Source organism: Eleginops maclovinus, chromosome 8, assembly GCF_036324505.1.
Source record: "Eleginops maclovinus isolate JMC-PN-2008 ecotype Puerto Natales chromosome 8, JC_Emac_rtc_rv5, whole genome shotgun sequence".
Classification (NCBI taxonomy): Eukaryota; Metazoa; Chordata; class Actinopteri; order Perciformes; family Eleginopidae; genus Eleginops; species Eleginops maclovinus.
In genome coordinates, this window is record NC_086356.1 from 5,509,733 (window position 1) to 5,533,327 (window position 23,595).

The 23,595-nt window shown below is 40.7% G+C and overlaps 1 protein-coding gene across 6 annotated transcripts in view; it reads right to left on the reverse strand.

The window, feature by feature from the left end:
* vav2 (vav 2 guanine nucleotide exchange factor) overlaps positions 1-23,595 on the reverse strand; it is a 194,920-nt gene that overhangs the window by 34,208 nt on the left and 137,117 nt on the right. For all 6 annotated transcript variants that reach the window (XM_063889296.1, XM_063889294.1, XM_063889291.1 and 3 more), the window contains exons 3-5: positions 19,904-19,962; positions 9,357-9,425; positions 968-1,073 (exon numbers count right to left, since the gene is read on the reverse strand). In XM_063889296.1, coding sequence (XP_063745366.1) covers positions 968-1,073; positions 9,357-9,425; positions 19,904-19,962 — 234 coding nt within the window. The remainder of the gene's footprint in view (positions 1-967; positions 1,074-9,356; positions 9,426-19,903; positions 19,963-23,595) is intronic.

Sequence of the window (23,595 nt, forward strand, 5' to 3'; positions counted from 1 at the left end):
TGGTGGTCCTCGGTGATGTCACTTAACACAGCAGTCATCGAGATGAAGTCACAACTCTCTCCACTGGGCCCTGAGTCAGACTTCAAAACAGATGGGGTCTTCTTTACCCTGGGGCACAGGTCAATAATCTAACTGGCCGCTCATTCTCTTGGGAGGCCATGAGTCGGTTTTAAATGAAGTGTTAGAGGATGTAGCTGACGGGGTGGGGTGAGTCACACGCACAGCGGCACTCACCTGCATGTATCTGATCTGCAGCATGGGGAAAGGCAAAGCAGCGCAAGTCAGAGGTCACATTTATCACCGTTCGTGTTAAAAGATCTGAGCGTGTCAAGAGATATCACATCATGCACATACTAAGGTGAGTGGGAGGAAGTGTGTTTCCTTTTACTGACACTACTTGTCCATTGAATCCTTCCTGGTAATAACGGTTGTCAAAGGGACAGAGGTGGTGCCAAATGATTCATTTGCAAGTCAAAATGTGGTCTAAATTCTTTGCCATCAAGTTCTATGTCGAGACAAAATTGTAATGTGTCGTTTTTGTACCCAAACGAAATTATCTTTGGTATTAATTCAATTTATTTTAACTTGACTCCTTCATGGTTCTCTCCTGCAACTTCTTTGGATGCCTACTACTACTCACAGGAATGCACAGCAATATAGAAAGTTGATTCAGGAAATAAAGGGGAATTAAATGACTTTCTATATAACTATATTTGGGTATGAGCGATGGTATTTGTAAGTACGTTCATGTTTAGTCAAATTCAAATCTGGCTAGTGTCATGGGAGTCCACACATGAGTATTGTCACCAGGTAGACCATTATGGAAGGTGACAAATAAATGCAACCCTCTATTCACACGCATTGAGCAAGCATCATACATTTAAGGAAACTATAATCATTACTAATTTATTTTTCTTAAAGCACACTGAATGAAATTGGGGCAGGGATTGTGTCACACTGTTCTCACCATGGGTTGTCGTACTTCCACCTTAATGATGTCCTCATAGATGTCGTCCCCGTCGTCATCACACGGAACACAGTCGTAGATGTCATCCTCACCCAAGTCATGCTCACTGGGGAAAAAAAACACCACGAAGATGAACGGCTGTAACCTCAAACAACCTGAACTCCAGGAAAACATCCTTTTACTCTGCCAAAAAGGCTCATATCTCAACTTTAAACCTCTCTGACAGCTGGGAGGCAAGGAGCAGTCACACCAGCACAAGCTCATTATCTCTCACGAGCCTCACCTATGGAGTGATATTAGATTTTGAGTCAAAGGGACGCAGCACTCGATGTCTACAAACCTCCAATGAGCTGCGCCATTGAGTGGCATTTTGTCTTAAATATGTTTATGCTGCTTTGGCACCCAGCTAGCTAACTGACCTTTAATTAGGCGAGCAGCCAGCGGAGCACAGACAGTAGCTGTGGAGAGGAGCGTCTTCTGGGAAAGTCCCTCATGCTAAGAGAGCGCACACTGCATCTCCCTCTGTCCTGTAAAAGCAATTATTGTTTGGGGAACTCATCGAGGCAGTGGAGGAGCCTCAGCAGGAATACGCTTCGGCGATGAGCCAACATCGATGTAGTTAATAACCAGGGAGCTTTAGGTCGCTAAAAATGGAAATAAATGATAAAGTAGTGTAAATAAATAAATGCTAAATAATGGAAGACCATGCTTATAGCTTGGCAACTGCTTTCTTGCTAAAACAAAATCTCAAATGTACTGAGGTGGAGGAAGTATAATGCTCATGTATATTGCTGCCAAATATTTAGTTAGTTAGGCTTTGGGCGACAATATTTTGGCAAAACAAGCCTGAATAAAAATGTGCTTAATTAGCTATTAGCCCTCCCTGTTGCTTTATTAAATTGAACCATTGATAAACAGAGAAATCTGACTGAAGCACTTTGATAAGTGAGGAAAGTTAAAAGTATTATAATTGTTGTAATATTTGTTTTTTCATGGAAATAGAAAGAAAACTAATTAAGTCAAATGAGTTTTTGAAGCAACTCTTTAACTTTAATTTCTCCGACATCTATCCTTGTTGTTTTATAACACTGCTTTGTATCTGTCACATTACCCCCACCTTTTCGTAATAAGAAAAATACACTCCCTAAATTCCATCTGGACTGTCTCCACATGCTCAGAAAAGGAGGACCAGGGTTCCAGCTTGGCAAGTGTCCGCTTTACTAAAATGTCCTTGAGCATGACACTTAATGCCTTCCAGATTGCTGTTTAGTGATCCGAGTGGGGGCAAGCCAAAAGGCGACTTGGCGGTTGGATAGAACCTCATCCTGTTTGAGTATTCTTGAGGAAAATCCTTCAGCCCCTCGCCTAATGGGGGCCGTAACCTGGCTGTCCCAGCCCCAAAACAGACAGGACATTTAATTCCACTTTAACATCCCCGGAAATGGAATATTTTTGTAGGGATTTTACATTCTTTATCAACTCGTGAATATTTAAAAAGAAGCACAGGTTATAGGTTATTGGATTTTCTTTATGGCTTGATATGACCTTCTACATCTGCTATCTTTGCTTGAATATTGCTTCTCGCACGGTCCGTGTGAATGTTGGATACAAATCAGAGAAGGCAGAACTGTACTCGACGACATATTGAGCTTTGTCGCCACGCCTCGTGCTGGGGTTGTTTGAAGTTTTAATTGAGGTGGCTTGGTTCACTCTCGGCGCCGTGCTTCTTCCTTCTTCATTAAGTTAAAGTGGCTCACGTTGCATACGGAGAAGGCAGTGTGGGAGGTCCGCGCAGTCCCATCAGTGCCTCCTCTCTGAACTCTGAGACTGATGTGTTGCACGACAGGGACGCTTTTGAGAAGAAGATGTTGAACTTAATTTTCCCTCTAATCCCTTCAGAGACTGTATTATACGACAGAGGTCTAGTGCGGTGATTTGAATATGACCTAAGGAGAGATCTAAGAGGAGCGGGATCTCCGGGGGGGGGACATGGAGGAGGAGGAGTAGGGAGGGCTATCTGAGTGGGGTCTATTTTATAAATACTGTAAATATTACACTAATAGAAAAAATAGAATGAAAGATGTGGCAGCCGGGTGTGGTTAGAGCGCCGGCTGCTGGGGTGAGGGGAGTGGCTCGGCCGGAGACCAGACAGCTGATCGGAATCAGGTAATCAGGCATTTAATATAAAGCGTGTTGGTAACCTGGTTCTGGTCTGTCTTGCAGTAGGCTGGGTCCTGGGAAGACGACACACCCCGTCCTGGCCTTGCCCGCCCTGAAAGTACCGCGGAGCTGGCTGTTGTGTGCACATTTCTCGAACAATAAACGCTGTTGTTTTTGCCCAACCCCGAACGCTTCCGTCTCTTACCTTTTACCTGAGCCATCCCGCTCACAAAAGACCACTGATTGAAAACCAATGTCATCTATATCTATTGACCATAACTCATCGAGGGGAAACAGACTATTGATTAAAAATGACATCTAGGCTCTTTCTTTTTTTCTTGTCAATTTCACAATGACCAATTCACCTTTCTTTCAGTCATTCAATCTAAGGTTTCAGTGGTTGCATGGGAGGAAATCTTTATATGGACTGGCGATGTTATTTAAAGCTTGTCCCTTTGCCTTATTTTGATTTGCTATTAACCATTCCTAATTGATTTTCGTTGATCACAAATAAGCATTTCACAAGCACTGATTTAAAGTTATAGTTACAGGACATTTTTGGACTTTTAATTCATTGTCCACATAGATTTTTCAAAATAAAAGACTGAGGAATCAATATGTAAATGACTGTGAGTCACTTTCACTGATCGTTTCCAATCAGATTTCCAATTACTGGTGTCATTAATGAGCTTCTTAACTGGCGTTCTGTTTTAAGTCTCAATACGCATTGATGTTTAAAGTCAAAACACTGTAATTAACACCATATAACGATCAGTACTGTATATTTCCTAATGTACATATTGCACTGGGTTTGGTAGAACCCAAACAAGCGGCCGCTTAGGAAAAAGGACATGAGTGTTTTGTAAGTGGAGGTTGGCCTTCAGTCTTTGTGAGGACATATTTTAGCATCAACCTCAGCAGTGATTTTTGGATAGTGCATTCTCAAAAGTGTGGGATATTTTAACTTTATTCTCACTTGTCTATTGACTTGGTTATAAGGCGAATAGTGTTTATGGTCAATCTGAAGGTACAATCTATGTTAAACTTGTGCGTTTAGTCACGGTTAAGTATAATATTTCATTGTATTTTATGTCATTTTTGACCTTTTCATGTTCTGTAAAACATGTTATTGATTTGTTTGACCAGGAAATGGAAAATGACTTGGACATACAATTGATGTTGCTTTTGTTTCAGAATTTTAGCTGAAATGTAATGTTAGATTTATGTAGGGATATAGATGGCTTTTAGACATGAATTATTGATGGTTAAGGTTAATGTTTCATGCTACACGTGGCATGTGTGTATATGTGTGTGTGGGTGCGTGTGTGTGCTCCCTGAGAAAGACAAAGCAGGAGAAAAATAGAGGGACAGTATAAATCTGTCACACCACACCTCTACTATTTATGTGCCGTTGTCTTGTTTAGTGGACATTAATAAATCATTCAAATGCACTTTGTGTTTGACTGTGTGTGAGCTTGTGCATGTGCATGCATCGCAATGCATCACTCAGAGACAAAGTGGGAGCACAGTCCTGAGGATTCATGAATTAGGTCTGATTTTCTGTCTGATTACACCATGACGGGCCACAGGGTGTCCAGTGTGTTTACACGCAATGGGCCCTCTGCCTCAATGACATACAGTTAGTAAGGTAATCACTGGATATGGGGGATTGGAGTATGACTCACCATATCAGAGCCACAGAGCATAGGTCCCCGAAGGCAGGGCTGCCTTACAGGTTTCTATTGGAATAATATTATTTCTGTTGTTAGAGCTATGATGCACTGTTAGGGGAGCTTGGGCATTGCCCCTAATAGTGTGTAGATGCTGTTACACTGCATCCATTCAGCTAATAGACCAAAGAACTGAAAAAACACACACACCAGTATGAACATGGTGGATGAAATGGCTTGTCATCAGTGAGGCTATGTGAAGTTTGAAGGTACCTGCCTAGGGATAACAGATGTAAATTAGCTAATAGCTAACTCTGGTGTGATTACTTAATCGTTAGCTGGCCTTCCAAACATATACAAACTAAATAAAATACATTATTGAGTGCTGCACAACTGAAAATGCTAATGTTGCCATTACAATCAAAAGGGTTTGTCATCTCAGGAGCAGAAATGCAGAAAATCCCATGCAATTTGGTATTTTGCCGATCAACAAAGACAACTGGAGATGCAATTAGGTAGGATCATTTTGTCAAATAGCATCATTAACTATTGTATTTCCCATTCCGCATAACTCAGCTTCCATAACATATGATTTAGACTGTAGAAACAGCACTGGGTATGAATCTATAGTGATGCCAAGATGTGATTGCAATCAAATACTCCGAACCATTTGGCCAAATGAGAAAATGATTGCTGAACCACAATTTGTGTAATATGTAGAGATCTGTCCTCCTTTGAAACTCATTTTTACAAAACATTGTTTATGTTTCATGTGCTGTACATGGCTTCAATGTACTCACTTTAATATGAGTGTTTACTTAATTGTTAGAATCATTATTTATTTGGCACCAAAGCTGATGTTGGAAAAATAACTAAGTTCTCAACATTAATTCTATGGTAGCTTATTTCCTAAGTATTTAGAGTATTTTCTATTAAAATGTGTAGTCTATACATTCTTAAAGCCCATATCTATTTACAAAATAGATCATCCTTAGAGAGTTTGTGTGGTAAAGTTCAAATTAAAATAAGTGACCTAACACCTGGCAGTTAATGATACCTGAGTCCCATCCGTCTCCAAGCTATTGACATTTCAAGCCAATCCACCCGAGGGATAATGGAGCAAAATAAACTGCAAAAAAAGAGTGACACAAAGGGCTTGCGACACTGTTTGCTTCGGAATGGAAATCTATGTGTGCCTTTCACCGAAGGAAAGTCCCTTGGCAACTGTGTCCGATCCACCCCCATTTCATGCTTTGTCAACTCCGGGATGGAGTAATTCCAAACAGGGAGGAAGTTAAGCGACATGAAGACTCGACATCACAAATCCAGAGGGGGATGAAGTACGGAAAAAGGGGGTTTACCACATTAATCCAGGAGACCTCGATTAGGTATGAAACCGGCCTCTAACAGATAAGGTGCAGTGGGATACTTCACCAAAAGATATACCTGCACCTATCATAAAATTCCGATGCAATTCATTTACTGCTGTCACTTACAGGGGAGCTCATTCTGACGGCCTAAAACCTCAACCTATCTCAGCTGATGGGAGTTCTCCTGACATGATGTTGTAAATATGGAAATCCACCAGCAAGGTAAGTGACCTCTACTTAACCCCGATAGTGAAATCATGCCCTTGGGTATATTTTTCTCCAAGGTACTGAAGAAAAGCCACACACAAAAGCCTTAAGTATCTAATAAATGAGTTACATCTTTACACACAATGCACCATCATTACATTAGTGAACTCCCAGCTATCCTCAGAGACGTCAACGGGTCCGCCAGTTCAAGTCTTTTGGCCGCTCCAGATTGAAATGAAAGGTTGATCGATTTTTGTTGCTGCTGGAACTGTCTGCCATTTAACATTTGGTCCACCGACATGATCCCTGTTTTTAAATCTCACCTAAAAATCAATTTTTATAGATCGCTTTCTGTCGCACTTAGTATCCCTTGTCGTTTTATCAGTGAACTTAATGATGCCATTTTTTATAGATTTTTTATTGTTTGCCATTATATTGCTCTTCCATGCTGTTTTATTTTCTCACACTGGGAGGAAATATCGCAGTTTTATTCCTTACATGCTGTTATTTTTATGGTTTCATCCGTTCGGTCATTGTGTACGCTGAGATGCTCTTAAAAAGTACTCCATCCATTTAAAAAAATGATCACTTTGGTTAAGATCATCATTGTCCTTTCTCTCACTCTTGCAGTTCAGTCATGCAGCCATTTTTACATTATGCATGCATCAATATTCCAGGCTAATTAATAAGTCTTTGAGAGGAGGGTTATTGCTTGTGTGGCCTATGTGCTAAGTGTGTCAAACTGTATTAGGTGCGGGACCTGCTGATGAATCAATTATGTGTCGGTCCGTTGATGAAACGAAAATGCATGCATGTTCTTTTGTAAAAGGTCAAGAGCAGCCGCACTGCCGAGCAGAATGATTAATTCCTTAAGAACCGGCCCTCTGCACCTACAGGTTACATAAAGAGCACCGTGTTACAAAACCACTGACTCCAGAAAACTCACTTTGAAAATGAACTCAAGCTCCTGGCTCACTGAAGACGCTGCCATGGTTACAGGGACAAAAACACATTAATGAAAAATTGCTTTTTTGCGTGTTTGAAGCTAATTTAACACATAACCTCCAATCTATTGAAGTAATTGGGTATATAGTGTATTGGAGCGAGCAACAAAGGCTTACTCTTATGACGATTTGACCCTTGTTGCTATGGGTACCATGCACTGGCCCAAACCACCAAATCAGACATTAGTCATTTAAACATGATATTCTATGGTGTTGGGATTTATTACGTCCGCCAATGACCTTTGTTTTCAGTTCGGTATTAGTTATTTATTAAGGATTATGGCAAAACAATTGACCTGTTATTCATGAAACTAGGTAGAAGGTTGTAAAATGGACCGATGAACAACCAACTACATTTTTGGCGGGAAATCTGAATTAAGTACAGATTTTCAATTGTTTTAACATTGTGGGACGGGGCATTTGGCCTTGGCTGATCACTGTGCTGTATTTAGGATTATGTAAGCAACAAATGAGCTTTTATTTTATGTATTTAGGGACACATCAGTCAACATTAAAACCTTATGATGAGTAGGGCTTCTTCCTGTTTCGATTCATTTCCGAGATGTACTGCCAGTAGCCCACACGCTGCATGATGAAAGCCCATTCTTTATCCCTGTTTTATTAAATGATATCTTTAAAACATCATCATCATCATCACCATCACCATCGTTTATTTCCTCTACTTTCCTCTACTCTCATGATTTAGTTCGGTTTCCAAGGTGAGGGCCCATGTTGAAAGCTTTCAGGGCTACATGTTTGGCTAAGCTGCGCTATAATCCAGCATTAGCCTGCTTGGCTTGCACTCCTCTCCTCTAGCGAGCGCACATTGCTCATCCCCTCAGAACACTACCATCATGTATTCAGCAGGCATTTATGTATAGTCCGCATGCTCATCTCCCGCTCTCCTCACTCCTATCTTTCTGTGATGAATGACACCCATCTCAAGGCGGTTAGCAAATGATTCTTCATTAATCTGAGTCGGGCGGCTGCTGTCATCCTGTTCCCCGCTGCCAACTCCGAGACCCTACGACTCTTTTTCACACCAACTCAACCCAGAAACAGGCGGAGAGGCAGCCGCAGCAGAAAGTCAGAGCAAGGCTGTTGTCACCATGGCAACAGGCAGATTGACACATGGCTCCACGCGTATATAATTAGGCGGTTAGAGGAAATTGGAAGAAGTGGCAATCACACTTCACTTTGACACGTCGTGTTGGTGGGTGGAGAGTTGTTATTTATCAAGATATACTGATCTTTATATGCAGCAGTTCATGTGTATTTATTTTGACTATAAATGTATATTATATATTATTATAAAGCTATAAAATGTCCAGTATGAATACAGTGTGTAGGGTCAATCTAGCATCATGTTTACATCAGTTGTAAGCACATTGATGGTCCTTTTTGCAGCATGTAAAGAAACAATTTGGCAGTTAAAGAGTATTTTCTGAGCTGAAATGCAATTTGCAACGACCTTTTGTGGAAGGAAACAACAACGTTTAATCTTCTGGAAAATCCAATCCAAATCAAAGTTCCTTTTCAGGGATCTAAGTGTCAAAATCACCTGTGAAAATAGTTTAAAACTATATATAAGACTATGAGACACTACAGTATGATAAAAACTGCAAAATGCATTATAGGGCCTAGTTATTCAATCAAATTGTGTGAACAGAAAAATGTTGTCCCTGTCAAAAAGTGGGGATACACGTCCTATTTGAAGACAAAAACTATTTCCCAAAAGATAACCCGTTTTATTTTAAGCTTTCCACATCAGTTTTGTTTATGATTTGGGTTAAATTAAGGTTAGGGCTTGTGCTGGCATGCACTAAGGTCAAGGAAATCTCATATGTAGTTAATACAAATGTAATCCTAAGTGACACAAACATGTGTATGTGTGTGTGTGTGTGTGTGTGTGTGTGTGTGTGTGTGTGTGTGTGTGTGTGTGTGTGTGTGGGTGTGTGTGTGGAAACTCAATACTTACTCGGCCAGCTCTTCAAGGCTCCGGTACACATCATCTTCATTCAGAGCGGTGTCCTCCGATGGAAAAGGCCTGGGACACACAAATACACACAGAGACACGACGAGTGAGAGGGAATGCAAACTGTGAGATGGAAACACACACACAACAGTGTCCCAGGTAGAACAATAACCAGTGTTTTCTGTCTGCCAGCCTGCCGATCTTCGCTCCATCACTTGGGCAGCACAATAGCAGCATGCATTTTACCAGACGACCCCGTCAGTCACAAACAACATGGTCAAAACACATCAACACATCGCTGCTGACAGATAAAAAAAACCTCTTCACACGGCCAACTTTCTCAGGAATTCAGCGAGAAAAAATTGCCTTTATTTCCACCACCTGATGGATGGCCAGATGCCTTGTAAATCCTCTAAGGGGTTTGAGCAGCTTTCAAGGACCCTCAGGGACATCGCAGAGCAATTCAAAATATTGAAAATGACAGTTTATAGCTGTCTTACTTTTATCCAGCTTGTCGTCTTACTGTATACACTACTTTTCAACAAAGACAATGACATGCACAGCAGGCTACAATAGCATAACTAGAAGCATTCATGTCCGCCCATCGCATAAATAATCTGAACAATTCCTCACGATCCCCTTCTTGTATTTATCATTCCCGCCCACGCCGCGTCAACAATCACAATGCTCCTGGGAAGTATAAATGGATGACTCATCGATTAGCTCATTAAGCGAGGTGGATTTATTTCTAATCTTTGTGAAGATGTATCTGCTTTCCGCTAACATTATTGTCAAGTGCATGTTTGGATCTCGATTGGCTGACATGGTTTATGATGTGTTTTTTTTTCTCCTTTAGTTTCTACAAATTATAACCTATTAGCTTAATATTCGTGCACAATTGAAGCCCATTAAAGCCAGTGAGGTAGTGATAAGCGCTAATCTTCAAACAAGCTAAAGTTACTGAAAGGGAAATGTTGTGTATTATTAAACTACTCCCTCATGTTTATAAGAGATAATAAAACATATTTTTAACAATACAGCCTATTTGCATCAAGCACTAATTTAATAAGGATGGTGAAATGTAAAAAAACACACTCATTAGCAGCTTTCAAAGTACCCACAATCTGACTATGCAATGACTTCAGTTTAAGAGTTTCTCCAGGCCTGATTGTTTGCTTTCACCGTGATGGAAGCATACTGTTTTTACCATCCTCTCCTCAAGCAATAAATCCCACGCACGGCAGCATCCAACAGGGATTCCTGGTACGGTAAACAGCCCTGTAAGGTTGACCTTGAATCCCGTCTGAATAATGTAACTACTGAACACATGATTTGTTTTCTTTCTGTCAAAGAGCCACTGGACACACACGCATACACACACACACGCAACCATTATTCAAGAAAGAGATGGAGAAAAGGATGATGGAGGGCAGTGAGGGTTTCAGGCTCAGGGGGAAACCAAAGAGTGAGATGCGCGTACGTGTTTGACACATAATCGGTAAAAAAAAGAGCTATTGCTGGACTGTGAATTTTGATATACAGTGGGGCAAAAAAGTATTTAGTCAGCCACCAATTGTGCAAGTTCTCCCATTTAAAAAGATGAGAGAGGCCTGTAATTTTCAGCATAGGTACACTTCAACTATGAGAGACAAAATGAGAAAAAAAAATCCAGGAAATCACATTGTAGGATTTTTAATGAATTAATTGGTAAATTCCTCGGTAAAATAAGTATTTGGTCAACTACAAACAAGCAAGATTTCTGGCTCTCACAGACCTGTAACTTCTTCTTTAAGAGGCTCCTCTGTCCTCCACTCGTTACCTGTATTAATGGCACCTTTTTGAACTCGTTATCAGTATAAAAGACACCTGTCCACAACCTCAAACAGTCATACTCCAAACTCCACTATGGCCAAGACCAAAGAGCTGTCAAAGGAGACCAGAGACAAAATTGTAGACCTGCACCAGGCTGGGAAAACTGAATCTGCAATAGGTAAGCAGCTTGGTGTGAAGAAATCAACTGTGGGAGCAATTATTAGAAAATGGAAGACATACAAGACCACTGCTAATCTCCCTCGATCTGGGGCTCCACGCAAGATCTCACCCCGTGGGGTCAAAATGATCACAAGAACGGTGAGCAAAAATCCCAGAACCACACGGGGGGACCTAGTGAATGACCTGCAGAGAGCTGGGACCAAAGTAACAGAGGCTACCATCAGTAACACACTACGCCGCCAGGGACTTAAATCCTGCAGTTCCAGACGTGTCCCCCTGCTTAAGCCAGTACATGTCCAGGCCCGTCTGAAGATAGCTAGAGGGCATTTGGATGATCCAGAAGAGGATTGGGAGAATGTCATATGGTCAGATGAAACCAAAATAGAACTTTTTGGTAAAAACTCAACTCGTCGTGTTTGGAGGAGAAAGAATGCAGAGTTGCATCCAAAGAACACCATACCTACTGTGAAGCATGGGGGTGGAAACATCATGCTTTGGGGCTGTTTTTCTGCAAAGGGACCAGGACGACTGATCCATGTAAAGGAAAGAATGAATGGGCCCACGTATCGTGAGATTTTGAGTGAAAACCTCCTTCCATCAGCAAGGGCACTGAAGATGAAGCGTGGCTGGGTCTTTCAGCATGACCATGATCCCAAACACACCGCCAGGGCAACGAAGGAGTGGCTTCGTAAGAAGCATTTCAAGGTCCTGGAGTGGCCTAGCCAGTTTCCAGATCTCAACCCCATAGAAAATCTTTGGAGGGAGTTGAAAGTCCGTGTTGCCCAGCGACAGCCCCAAAACATCACTGCTTTAGAGGAGATCTGCATGGAGGAATGGGCCAAAATACCAGCAACATTGTGTGAAAACCTTGTGAAGACTTACAGAAAACGTTTGGCCTCTGTCATTGCCAACAAAGGGTATATAACAAAGTATTGAGATGAACTTTTGTTATTGACCAAATACTTATTTTCCACAATCATTTGAAAAGAAATTCTTTAAAAATCCTACAATGTGATTTCCTGGATTTTTTTTCTCATTTTGTCTTTCATAGTTGAGGTATACCTATGATGAAAATTACAGGCCTCTCTCATCTTTTTAAATGGGAGAACTTGCACAATTGGTGGCTGACTAAATACTTTTTTGCCCCACTGTATTTGCTTTATTCTAAGCAAAGTAAGTCCTATCAGAAAATCTTCTGGGGGTTTGAAGCACATATTTGTTTTACTTTCAGAATTTCAACAACAACAACAAAGACATTTTTTGATTTCATCATTGACACTAGAAATATTTATAAAATAGTTGTCCTGCAAGGCCGTAGGTCATTGTTTTTGGGAGAATACAAGAAAAGTTATCTTAAAAATGTTTCAAGGAACAGCCTGTATTGGCTGAACATATTGACTGTATCCTGATTTTGCAATTTCAAATCATTTAAGACGAGGTGCTGTCTTTTAAATGGAAAGTAGTGTTTCTTTTTTGCATTAGCGATTCAGCTTGCTACTTCCTCACTACAAGTTGGACCCAGGTACCCCTCATTTGCTCACTTGCTCCAAAAGGTTGGAATGAGCTCCCCGTTGAATTCTGGACGGCTGAAAGTGTACATATCTTCCATCACGAATAAAAAAACCGACCCAGTTAACACAACAATAATAAAACATGTTGAGCACTGACAGAGTTTAGCAAACTTGAAACTAATGCACCAGCAAATATAACCGTACTATTTTTGTTGTTCGGAGTTTGTATCGGTTTTATTGCACTAATTGTAAGTTGCTTCAATAAAGGCGTCAGCTAAATGCAATGTAAAGGTCGGTCGAGTTGCACGTGTGTTTACTTCGCAAGAAAGAGATTGGCCTGTGTGTGATGAATGGCCTCCTACCCAAAAACGCAGTTACAGTGCATGAATGTTTTCTTTGTTTATTTTGTCTTACATGCCGTTATTATTTAGTGGTGTTGTTCTTTTAAATAATGATATTGTTTTAATGCTATTAATCCTTCTTTGTTGGTCCTGCGTAGGGGATTTTTCTAAAGTTGTGTGCAATCCTGTCTTGTGAAATGTACAAATATAGAATTCTATTTGTTTCACATATTTATGTTGTGGTAGCAAACTCAATTGATTTCTGAACAATGTTTATAGCAGATACAGTTTTGTTACCGTGAAGGACGTTTTCGCAAAGCAGGTCGTACTAGGGTGGTAATGGTTTATGGCTAGTGGGTAAGTACATATTGGTGAGTAATAACTGAAGGGTTGCCTGGCGGTTGATATAATTCATATCTCTAGTGTGAATGTATGTGGAGTACAAAGGAATGCATTTCTGCATTTGTGTTGAGGTTGACTGTGAAGTGAGAAGTGAGGAATGGACAGTTCAGTGTCAGGGGCCAGACGTTCAAAGCTCTCATAAAGGCCCTCCGCTCTTTATAAGCACTCAGCTTTGAAATCCTTTGACTGTGTTTGATCCGAGATACGATCAGATGAGTGACACTTTTATTGTGGTTCCTCGTCCTTGTAAAGAGAAAATGGCGGTGGCCTGTTTGTGTGTGAAGGCCCAATATCGCACAGAGTGACATTTACAGTGTGAGGGTAAAAAAAGAATCGAAACAGTAGTCTGTCTTTTCCTTTTAAATGTGCATATGTTCAAGTGTGTGTGTCAACCTGAGTGTATCTGTGTGACACCAACAATTACCCTGTGGGTAATGAAAGCTGTGGTCACACTGAAAAGAGTGCGTCAGCCATCAAGTTAATGAATGCTCAGCTATATAGTCAAAGGTCAGCTGGACACCCTTCAGGCATGTGCACACACACACACACTCAAACTTGCAAATACACACATTAACATGCAAAGAATCCTGCTAACTCAACACTTTCCTCTGATTCATTAACTTTGCTAACTTTACCATGTCTAAGTGGCCGACTTCATTAAACTTCTGTCCGTCCACGAGCTAATTACACGTATTAGTATGAAGGAATAATAATAGAAAAACTGCCTCGTCTGATTTGTTACTTTCTCATTCAGTTATGAGCAGAAACACAGAGCGCAGAGGGGGGGCTTTCTCAGGAGTGCAATAGCACAGCCGCGTTTGATGACCCCCTCCAATGAAATGTGCATTATATTATAAGTTATTAATGGAGTCCCGCAGGGCTAAATTTAATTACATAGTAGTTTGCGGAGATGTGCGCTCCTATGCATCACCTCGGTGTTGTTTTGCGCTGCCCAAAGCTGCCGTTTTCATTTCGCCTAAATGATACCACCAGGTGCCATTGAACACTGTTTATAATTTGATCAGGACTCCGATGATGAGCCGTCTCTTGGCTTTTCAATAACGCTCTTTTGTCTTTCTTGCACGCGTGTTGCTCAGGCCTGTACGCTGGGTGGTATAGTGGATGCTTTGTATGTTTTTCTTTGTAATCTGTTGTCTGTTCACATGATACACAGTGTGTTTTTTTTTTCTTTTAAACCTTGATTAGTCCCAAGCAATAAATGGTATTCATTAGCCCCTTTGACTTGGCGTATTCACGTGTTTTTAAAAGGTTTTTTATCCAAATGCTTAAAGAACAATTTGAGGTGTTAAGTAGAAGAGTTTAAGTTAGGTTGAATTATTTGGTTTGCTATTATTTTTGGGTCCAAACAGCTGATACATTTTATAAAGAATCCTGTAATCCTTGTCCTTTTTATTATATCCGATGATTTCTTCACTTTCATACGCTAATATTGTAGCTTGTGTGTTTTGTTAGCATGTGTTTTTCATTACCTCCCACAAGGAGAACATGGTGGTGTCAGGATTAAGCATTGGAAAAGATAAATAACCCAATACATTTTGGAATCGTAGCGGAATCACCGGTCGGATACCATCATTATTTTTCATTTTACAGTATGCCGAAATAACTATTCTTTTTAAAGTTATACCAAATGAAAATGTTATTTTAAGGAAACTCATAGGAAGTTATAAAAATCATGGACCCTTATGAAAAAACATTACCTATTGATTATTACCCAAGAACATGGCTTCAAATGGTTAGTTATGTGATTATTTTTCAACCACAAACAAAAAAGAAAGAAACATGTCAGACATTTTGCAGGGGAATTAAAAACATGAACAAGAAAAAACACATTTCATTCTCAAATTTCCTCCATACCAACGCCGCTCTTACTGTCATGCTTATTCTTGTTGATTTCATTGCATCATCTCTGATCTGTTATCTCTACTTTCTTACAGCCAGTCTATGCATGGATGGAGCATGTGCTGGACAAGCTGGTCCCATTGATCCACTGATGTCGATACAGCAGGAAAACAGTGTAGCTGTTACAGTAGGTGGGAACGCAGCTCAAATGGTCAGCAGTGGAAGCAGTTTCACGTCCCAGGACACGGCTTCGTTTCTGCACCGGTCAATAGATCGCTGGAGCCCGAGGAGGCTAGTCCCACTTATTGTACCAACTTACTGCCCTGAAACCCTTGTGTGTGTTTGGTAATGTGTGTGTGTGCAAAATAACATCGGAGTAAGAGCCTGTTTCTTTGCATGTGTGAGTTTTTCTCACAACAGTTACTAATAACTTTAGCACATGAGATGCATTCAAACGTGAGCAAAACAAGAGTGGATGTGCATTGTGATAAGAGCATGCTTATGTGTGTGATGTAATTTAGTCGCGTGAGGGGGCAGAGCTGTGCTGACAGGAAGAGGGAAAGGAGAATGCAAACATTACTGTAAGTCCTGACACTATGGCTGCTCGTTCTACTCCTGCTGTGCACTGCAACCCACTCACCTTAAAAAGAAAAGGATGTAAATTGCACATCCGTATCGCCCCTGTACTGAGTATATCATTCAGCAGCAAAGCAGGAAAATGCCTTATTTCTTATCAATACTCGTGGAATATATAACTTGTGTGTCACAAATGGCTTTTTATACACCACAGAAATACTTGAAGTCACTAATCACCAAAGATATATCCCCTGCAACTGAATTTGAATTGCCAACCATAACTCTAGATTTGTTGATTATCCTTTTTTGCTTCAATGCAAACCCTTTTGTTGTCTTTTGATCAGACAAAATAACCCATTTCAAAACATAATTGTTGCTTTAAATGACACAATGTCAGCTGATTCATCTATAATGATAATACTTGTTAGTTTGAGTTTTAAATTTGTTGTTTGCAGTGTTCTTTGATGCTTTTTAAAAATATACATCATTAAAGGGGACTTATAGCAATAGTACTCTCAACCTTAAATTCAACTCAAATAAGTACATGAGCACATACAAGTATATATATTTTAGAAAGTAAGAGACTGCAGCACACGATTATAAACATCCTAACCCCTGAACATACATGCTCCTCATCTGCTCTGTGTCTCCATGCTAAGCTGAGCTCTCTCACACTCGATGACCTTGATCCCTGGAGCTCACCTCACACGCTCCACTGATGAACTAGGACAGTAAAGCGCAAACTGGTTGATGATGGGGGGGGGGGGGGGGGGGGTTGGCTAAGGACAGTAAAGATAAAGTGGTAGGAAGTTGAGGTTCTGAATAACAGGACAGGGGATGACGCAGGCTTATACTGTAGATAAGCAGTGAGTAACACCAGGTCAACTCAAAGGAAACAAAGATACGTGACACCTTTAAGGCTGTTGATTAAAGGTTTGTATCGTAAATCCATAAGAGACAGATGGATGTAGACGGTAGAAAGGATGCTATTTTGGTTTCAAAGTGGGGGGAGTGGGAACAATAAAGTCAGACGTCTTCCAAATTCACCAAATTAGGGAAAAAAAGGGGAAAGTTTGGACTAAAATGTTGCTTAAATCTGTAAAAATCCGGTCCATGAAAAAAGTTATTTCTGAGTTAATGGTGTCAGTCAACTGAGTGTCGCACCAGAGGGGGAAAAAAACACAAAACTAAAAGCAGCCTTATCCTCATTTTTTTTTTATTGTCGTAGGAGGGACGGTAAGAGATCACTCTTAGATAGAGTTGAATAATTCATACAGAATTTAACTGAACATTTGTCAAAAAGCATTGGGTAAAAGTTATGGAAATGTTTTTTTTTAAAGACGACAATTCTAGCTGCATATAAGACTGACTAGAGACAACAGATTGAAAAGTGAAATGGGTAAATTAATAGTTGATGCATGCCCATTGTATCTCTGGTTTTGCACAATTTAGCATCCTTTTTCAGACCAGGGCTGGAATACTGACGCAGTGACAGAGACATAAACTATCGATGCAGGAGAATAGTGAACACACACATCAAGACCAGATCAATGGACTGCTACAGAACGTCAATGGACATGCCTGTGGCAATGTGACCCAACACAGTGTGAAACTCTCCGACCATTTTAAAACTCAATGGATGGCCTGATGTGCTGTCCTTACTTAAATAAGTTAAGACTGTAGGGTTATTGTCTGGGAGTAAAGATCTCCACCCTGAGGAACTAACGCTACAACCTCCTTTAAATAACTGTAAAACAGTTCTCTTCATGAACTTTTTTTTCTGTAGAAGGACATGGACACCCAACCAATTAGGACATCTCACGATTAACCACTCCAAACCCCAAAACCTGCCATGGGTTAAGAAACGTATGATTTCATAAGCCGCCCTCTTCTGAAGGTGTACATGTGAGACATGGAGGTGAAATCCAATTGTTTCTATTTGGCAGGCCAACACGAAGCCCTTTGCAACCTTATTCCTAAAGGCGTTGTATTGGAAGGTACTGCTTACATGTACAGTATAGTCTTTAAATGAGTGATAGCAGCCACTAGCTTGTACATAGTTTAAAGGGGATTGGAAGTGAGACAGATAAGTTCTGACAGGTCAACGGGTCCTTTGAATGCAGCTGACCTTGCTCTACTAGCAGTATTACTAAGAAGCGGATGAGGAGACCCTTTAGAAAGGTTAACTGGGGTCAGTAAACATCCATGTTGTGTAAGCGCTCTGCTGGATAGCAGCAGCCTGTTTGTGTTAGATCATAGAGTACATGGCCCCATACAGTACACGTGTCATATGCCCATGTGCGCATCCTGCAGCGAAAAAAAGTAACAGTCAGAGTTTTGCTTAACGCTCCAATAAGCACCATGTTAGATGTTATTACAGTGAAATGTCTATGCACTACTACCAATACCAATGAGTATATTTAATTCTTTTGATGCTTCCGTTTACATGGTTAGGATGACCTCTAACAAATGGCACCAACCTTCTCTAATGAAAAGCATGAGCTAGCTCAAACAGGGCAATTGTACATGAACTGCTGAGCACCAAATGACGGAAAGCTGAAAAACACGAGTCCTTGGTGAAGGGGGTGAAACATCCAGCAAGCTGAGGGACCTAGAGATTTTAAATTAGATAAATTGAAGGGAAGGACCAGATGTAGAAGGCAAGTGAATAATGGACTTCCATTTATCACAAGGCGAGAGGTTTAAGTATTCAACAACACACACAAGGGGGCACACCTCCTGCACCAAATGCCGAAGGGAAATAGGTGTCTAATCATGATGAAAAATAAACTCCTACAACAACTCTCAAGTTTGTCAGTGTTTTACATTCTGTGCCAAAGTTCTTAAAAGGTAATACAGTATGAATGATTACCAATTTCCAAGATAATGATGCATGGTAAGATCATTTTTGGATTTGACACGCCAAATAATAACCCTAATAAATGATCTCTACCTTAGATAATAAAGTCATAACCATTGATCCCTGTTGTGTTTTCACATCAAAATCCAAAGCAAATCAAGACTTCAGGGTAAACCTTGGGAACGAAAGGAATTCAATTTTAAGCTCAAGCACATATTAAAAGCCCGTCGATTGTCCGTCTGTTAAAGGAGAGATGGTCCAATTACTAAAACAGAAGAGTTTGAACCTAAACTAATTTTGTACTATTTAATTAATATTCAGATTTCTGAGATTAAAATAACACAGAACTGGTGTTTGACATTGAGATGAAATATGCTTGATTTCGACACCATAGAGCAGACAGACGAATACGCCAGCAGTCAGCATGTTGTGTTGTCTTTATTAATGGCAAGGGACGTTCTCTCTGTCACTCTCCTTGTCTCTCTTTCCCGCCTCACCCTCCTGGCGCAGCTTATAATGGGCGTGCTCCATTTACCCATTACTCAGATGAATAAAATGGCTTTTCATGCGACGCCAGTGAGTCACCAAGCCCCGAACTGATTGAGCAAATGAAGAGAAATCAGAAACCCATTCCAGGCCTAATAATTCTCTCAGCTCCACCATTATCCGTGAAAAATGAGTACCCACTGCATATAATGTAGCATCCTGACTCAGACAGTGGTGTTTATGCTGTACTACTACTGTACGGCAGCACTGTTTGAGTGACATATGGTAATGTGATGTTGGCTATTTAGTGCCCTGGAAGATAAAAGTGGCTAAAAGCTGCAGCTAATTGCCGAAAAATGTAAATTGACTTGTAAATGAGCACCAGATGTTAATAGCCACCTCCATCTTACTGCAGGCCCACAAGCAAATGTGGAATATATTCATCCAAATGGTTTCATAGATACTCTTGAGTGCTTTGCTTGCTCAAATGATAAATTAGAGAGTTAAAAATGAGACACATACCTGATGCCTTTGATTTGTGCAATGCTGTGGTGGGAGATCCTCGATAGAGCGGAGATTACCTGAAATAAACAAAGAAGAAAACACATATAAACATACAACTCTATATTATATTCTCTATTGAAAAAATCATTACTGTTCCAATGTTTCTTCTGCCTCTCTCTTATCAGTGAAACCTTGACTATACTGTAATATGTTTTGCATTTTATTGTTATTATATGAAGCACTCCAAGGAAACACTTGGAGTGGTGGGAAGATAATGGGATAAAACAAACAAACAAAACAGTAAAAGAAGCACGATTAAAACAGTCAGCGACACATGTGATAAAAAGATAAGCAGCATTAACTTTAACAGTAACTACAAGAGAAGCCACGAGGGGCCAACCAATAAGAATATACATTAAAATGTATAAAAAGAAACACAGTCTAAGGCGAAAATTAACTATAAAAACTAATCATCAGAGACAACAATAAACATTAACTGTAACCACACACATAAAGGTAATAATCAACAACAGAAGTAAATACAGAACAGGTTGTTAGATGCCATTTTAAGTGGCTAACATCAAGGTATCAAAAGGGAAATAAAGGTCAAGAGCAATATAGTTCAAAAGTAACTGCAGATCAAGTTGTCAGATGCCATTATCAACAACTAACATAAGAAATATCACAAAGGTAAACAGTCAAAGACACCAATCAACTACAACAGTTACCACAAAACAAGTCCTCGAATATAATAATCAACAACTAACAGAATCAGAATCCCTTTATTCGTCCCACAGCGGGGACATTTTCATGCGTTACAGCAAACAAGAGCCGCATACAGCTCAATGTTATAAAAGATACAAAAAATAACACCATTTTACAGAGACCTAAAAATAGACCTCATCAACCCTTCCGAGGTGTAACAGCCAGGTAAATATTGCACAGTTAATTAACGACATATATACATTTATATTTATTGCACAATATATTGCACCTGGTGTGGGGTGTTATAGTCTGTGTTGTTATGTGTGGGGGTCTACGGGGGGCCATGATGGTTGTACAGTGTGACCGCTGCAGGAAGGAAGGACCTGCGGAATCTCTCCGTGAGACACCGCGGGTGCAGCAGCCTGTCACTGAAGGAGCTGCACAGTGCGGACAGTGTGTCCTGGAGGGGGTGGGACACATTGTCCAGCAGGGAGGACAGCTTGGCTGCCATTCTCCCGTCTCCCACTACCTCCACAGTGTCCAGAGGACAGTCACAGGCCACATTCAGCTACAAAAGTACGTAGTTAACTAGTCGTCAGAAGCAGATAATCACCAACTAACAACAAAAGTAACAAACGGAAATAGTCAAAGGCACACAATAACATCCACAGAGGAACAGCCATTATCAAACTACTTTGTATGTGCTACCAGTTTAAAGAAAGTATGATAATTTGAGTTTAACATTTACTCTTCTTTGGGGATGATTATCAGACATTACTTGCACGTTTCCTAGCAACCCCTCTTGGGCGTATGCAGTGCCACGAAGGACTGTGTGTAAACATAATGCAGGTCACCATGTTAATGGTGACATTAACGGTGTCACGGATAGATGGATACCACTTTGGTTACATTACACAGCAACGCACACACATCTAGTGACCATCCATGTTTTCCTCATTTTACCTTATCTTTATTTTTCAACAGTTTGTCAGCCTCCAAATTTCCCCTTTCTACTTTTTAGTAAAAACAGGTTTAATGTGTGCATGTATTTATCCAAGCTGATTTAATGCTGCTTACGAGCCACACGCGAGTGGGCTTACGGCTGAGGACTACAGATGGCGAGCTTACAGAGTCTACAGAGGCTAGTTCAGGATGATGAGGGAACCACCTTCAGACTCACACACACCAAAACGCAAACCCCGTCTCCTACGCCTCATTACCCTCTCCTGGGTGTATTTCGGTTTGCGACGCCGTGGCAATGCCAGATGTCTTCTCGACAGGGAGGGGAAAATTGTCATCTCAACCCCACTTACTCGGCAGGTGTGTCATCTATAGCCTCTCATAAAAGTCCCTCTTGTCTAAATACACAATGCGACCATCTCAGCCTTTATGGCATTTAACATTCAAGATGAGCTAATGGCTGTTGTGAAGAGCAAACCACCACTTTAGAACTGCGGGGTACTTGCGTTGAAGCACTTTTGACCAATTCTCTCCATTGAAGTTGTTCTCATGTTTAACATAACCAGTTGTAGAAAGTGGGGGGACTACATAGGGCACTGTTATGGAGTGTATACACATCACATTCAATTACATCTAACCTCTTGATGGAGGGAAACCTCAACGGGGCTATTGCCCGACAGCATGATAAGGGGTTATTTCTCTGTGTCGCTAAATACCCGTGTAATAGGCAGTCATGTTCATGCTTAATGGTTCCAATAAGGGGCCAGTCTACCATTACACACCTCCTTAATATATTCTGACTGCACTTATAGAAAACAAAAAGGAAAGACAGACAAAAAGGGAGATGAGAGCTTGGTAATTTAGCCCAATCTGTGTTTAGCGAATGGCTGGGGTGTTTGATGAAGCACGGCGGATAAACCCATTGTTCTGCTAGGTGGCATGCTGCCCACCTGGCAATGCTGCAAGGAGGGATCACATATGGCATCAAGTATCATTATATTTTGTCTTATTAGCCTACGTTGTCTTTGTGGAAGGGTAACAAACAGTACAATTTCAAATGAAAACAAAGCAAAACAAAGAAGCAGTTGGATGGATAGAATGGTGGATAAATTCAGTGTTTAATAGCAGTTAATAATTTATGCCGGCTACTGGGACCAGATCCGGCTAAACTCAACCAGGTTTTCCGAGGTTCAAAGGATAACGGGGCTTTTGGCTTGGAGCCAGAAAGGGTCGCAGCGGGGCCAAAGCCATGAATGTGCCAATACGGAGCCTGCTAGCGTGACGTTCTAACATCACGAGGTGAAGTCTATTAATATTAAATGTCTAGTTTACTTAACATTAAAGAGTTTGTTCTAATTTCTAGTTTGTGTCAGAATCTGCACGGCATAATGTGACAAACATGTCTCAATACTGAGAGTGCCGTTCGTGACTCCCTCTAGCATCGAAGGAGAAATGCTAATTTGCAATCTGTCTTTAGGGCAGCTGGGGAAGTAAAAATGTGTTCTCACATTGTGTTAAGTGCCTTTAAATTACATGTCTTATTTATGTAGAGCTGCAGTTTCACTACAGACATACTGTGGTATGGTGGATGCGTGGTGTTATTTAGTTTTATCTAATAACGTAAAGGAATAATCCACTAAATAGATACATAAAAGTTGCACCTTACACGCCTGGAGGGTGTGAGTGATTTTTTTTAAAGTTGAAAGGTACCTCTTAAAACACTTTTTGTGTTACTGACTATCTCATAATACCATTCCTGCTCCTCATAGGTTATCAAAGGTTATTCCTGATTGTGCTTTTTTCTCTCTTTCCGTCTTTCTGTTCCCCTTCTGCCTCTAACACACTCCCTTCACCCTCCTCTGATCCTGTGGTTCACTCAAAGCCTTTGAGTCTCTACACATTATTAATTTCCCCTTCATCTAGTTCTCCCTGGGGGGTCTCAACTCTGGGGCTAGCCAAAGAGTAAAGCTTCTTCTACTCTAGGAAAATAGGAAGGACAAGTAACATGGTGGTTGGATAGCATAGATTGCTAAAGTTCCACAACA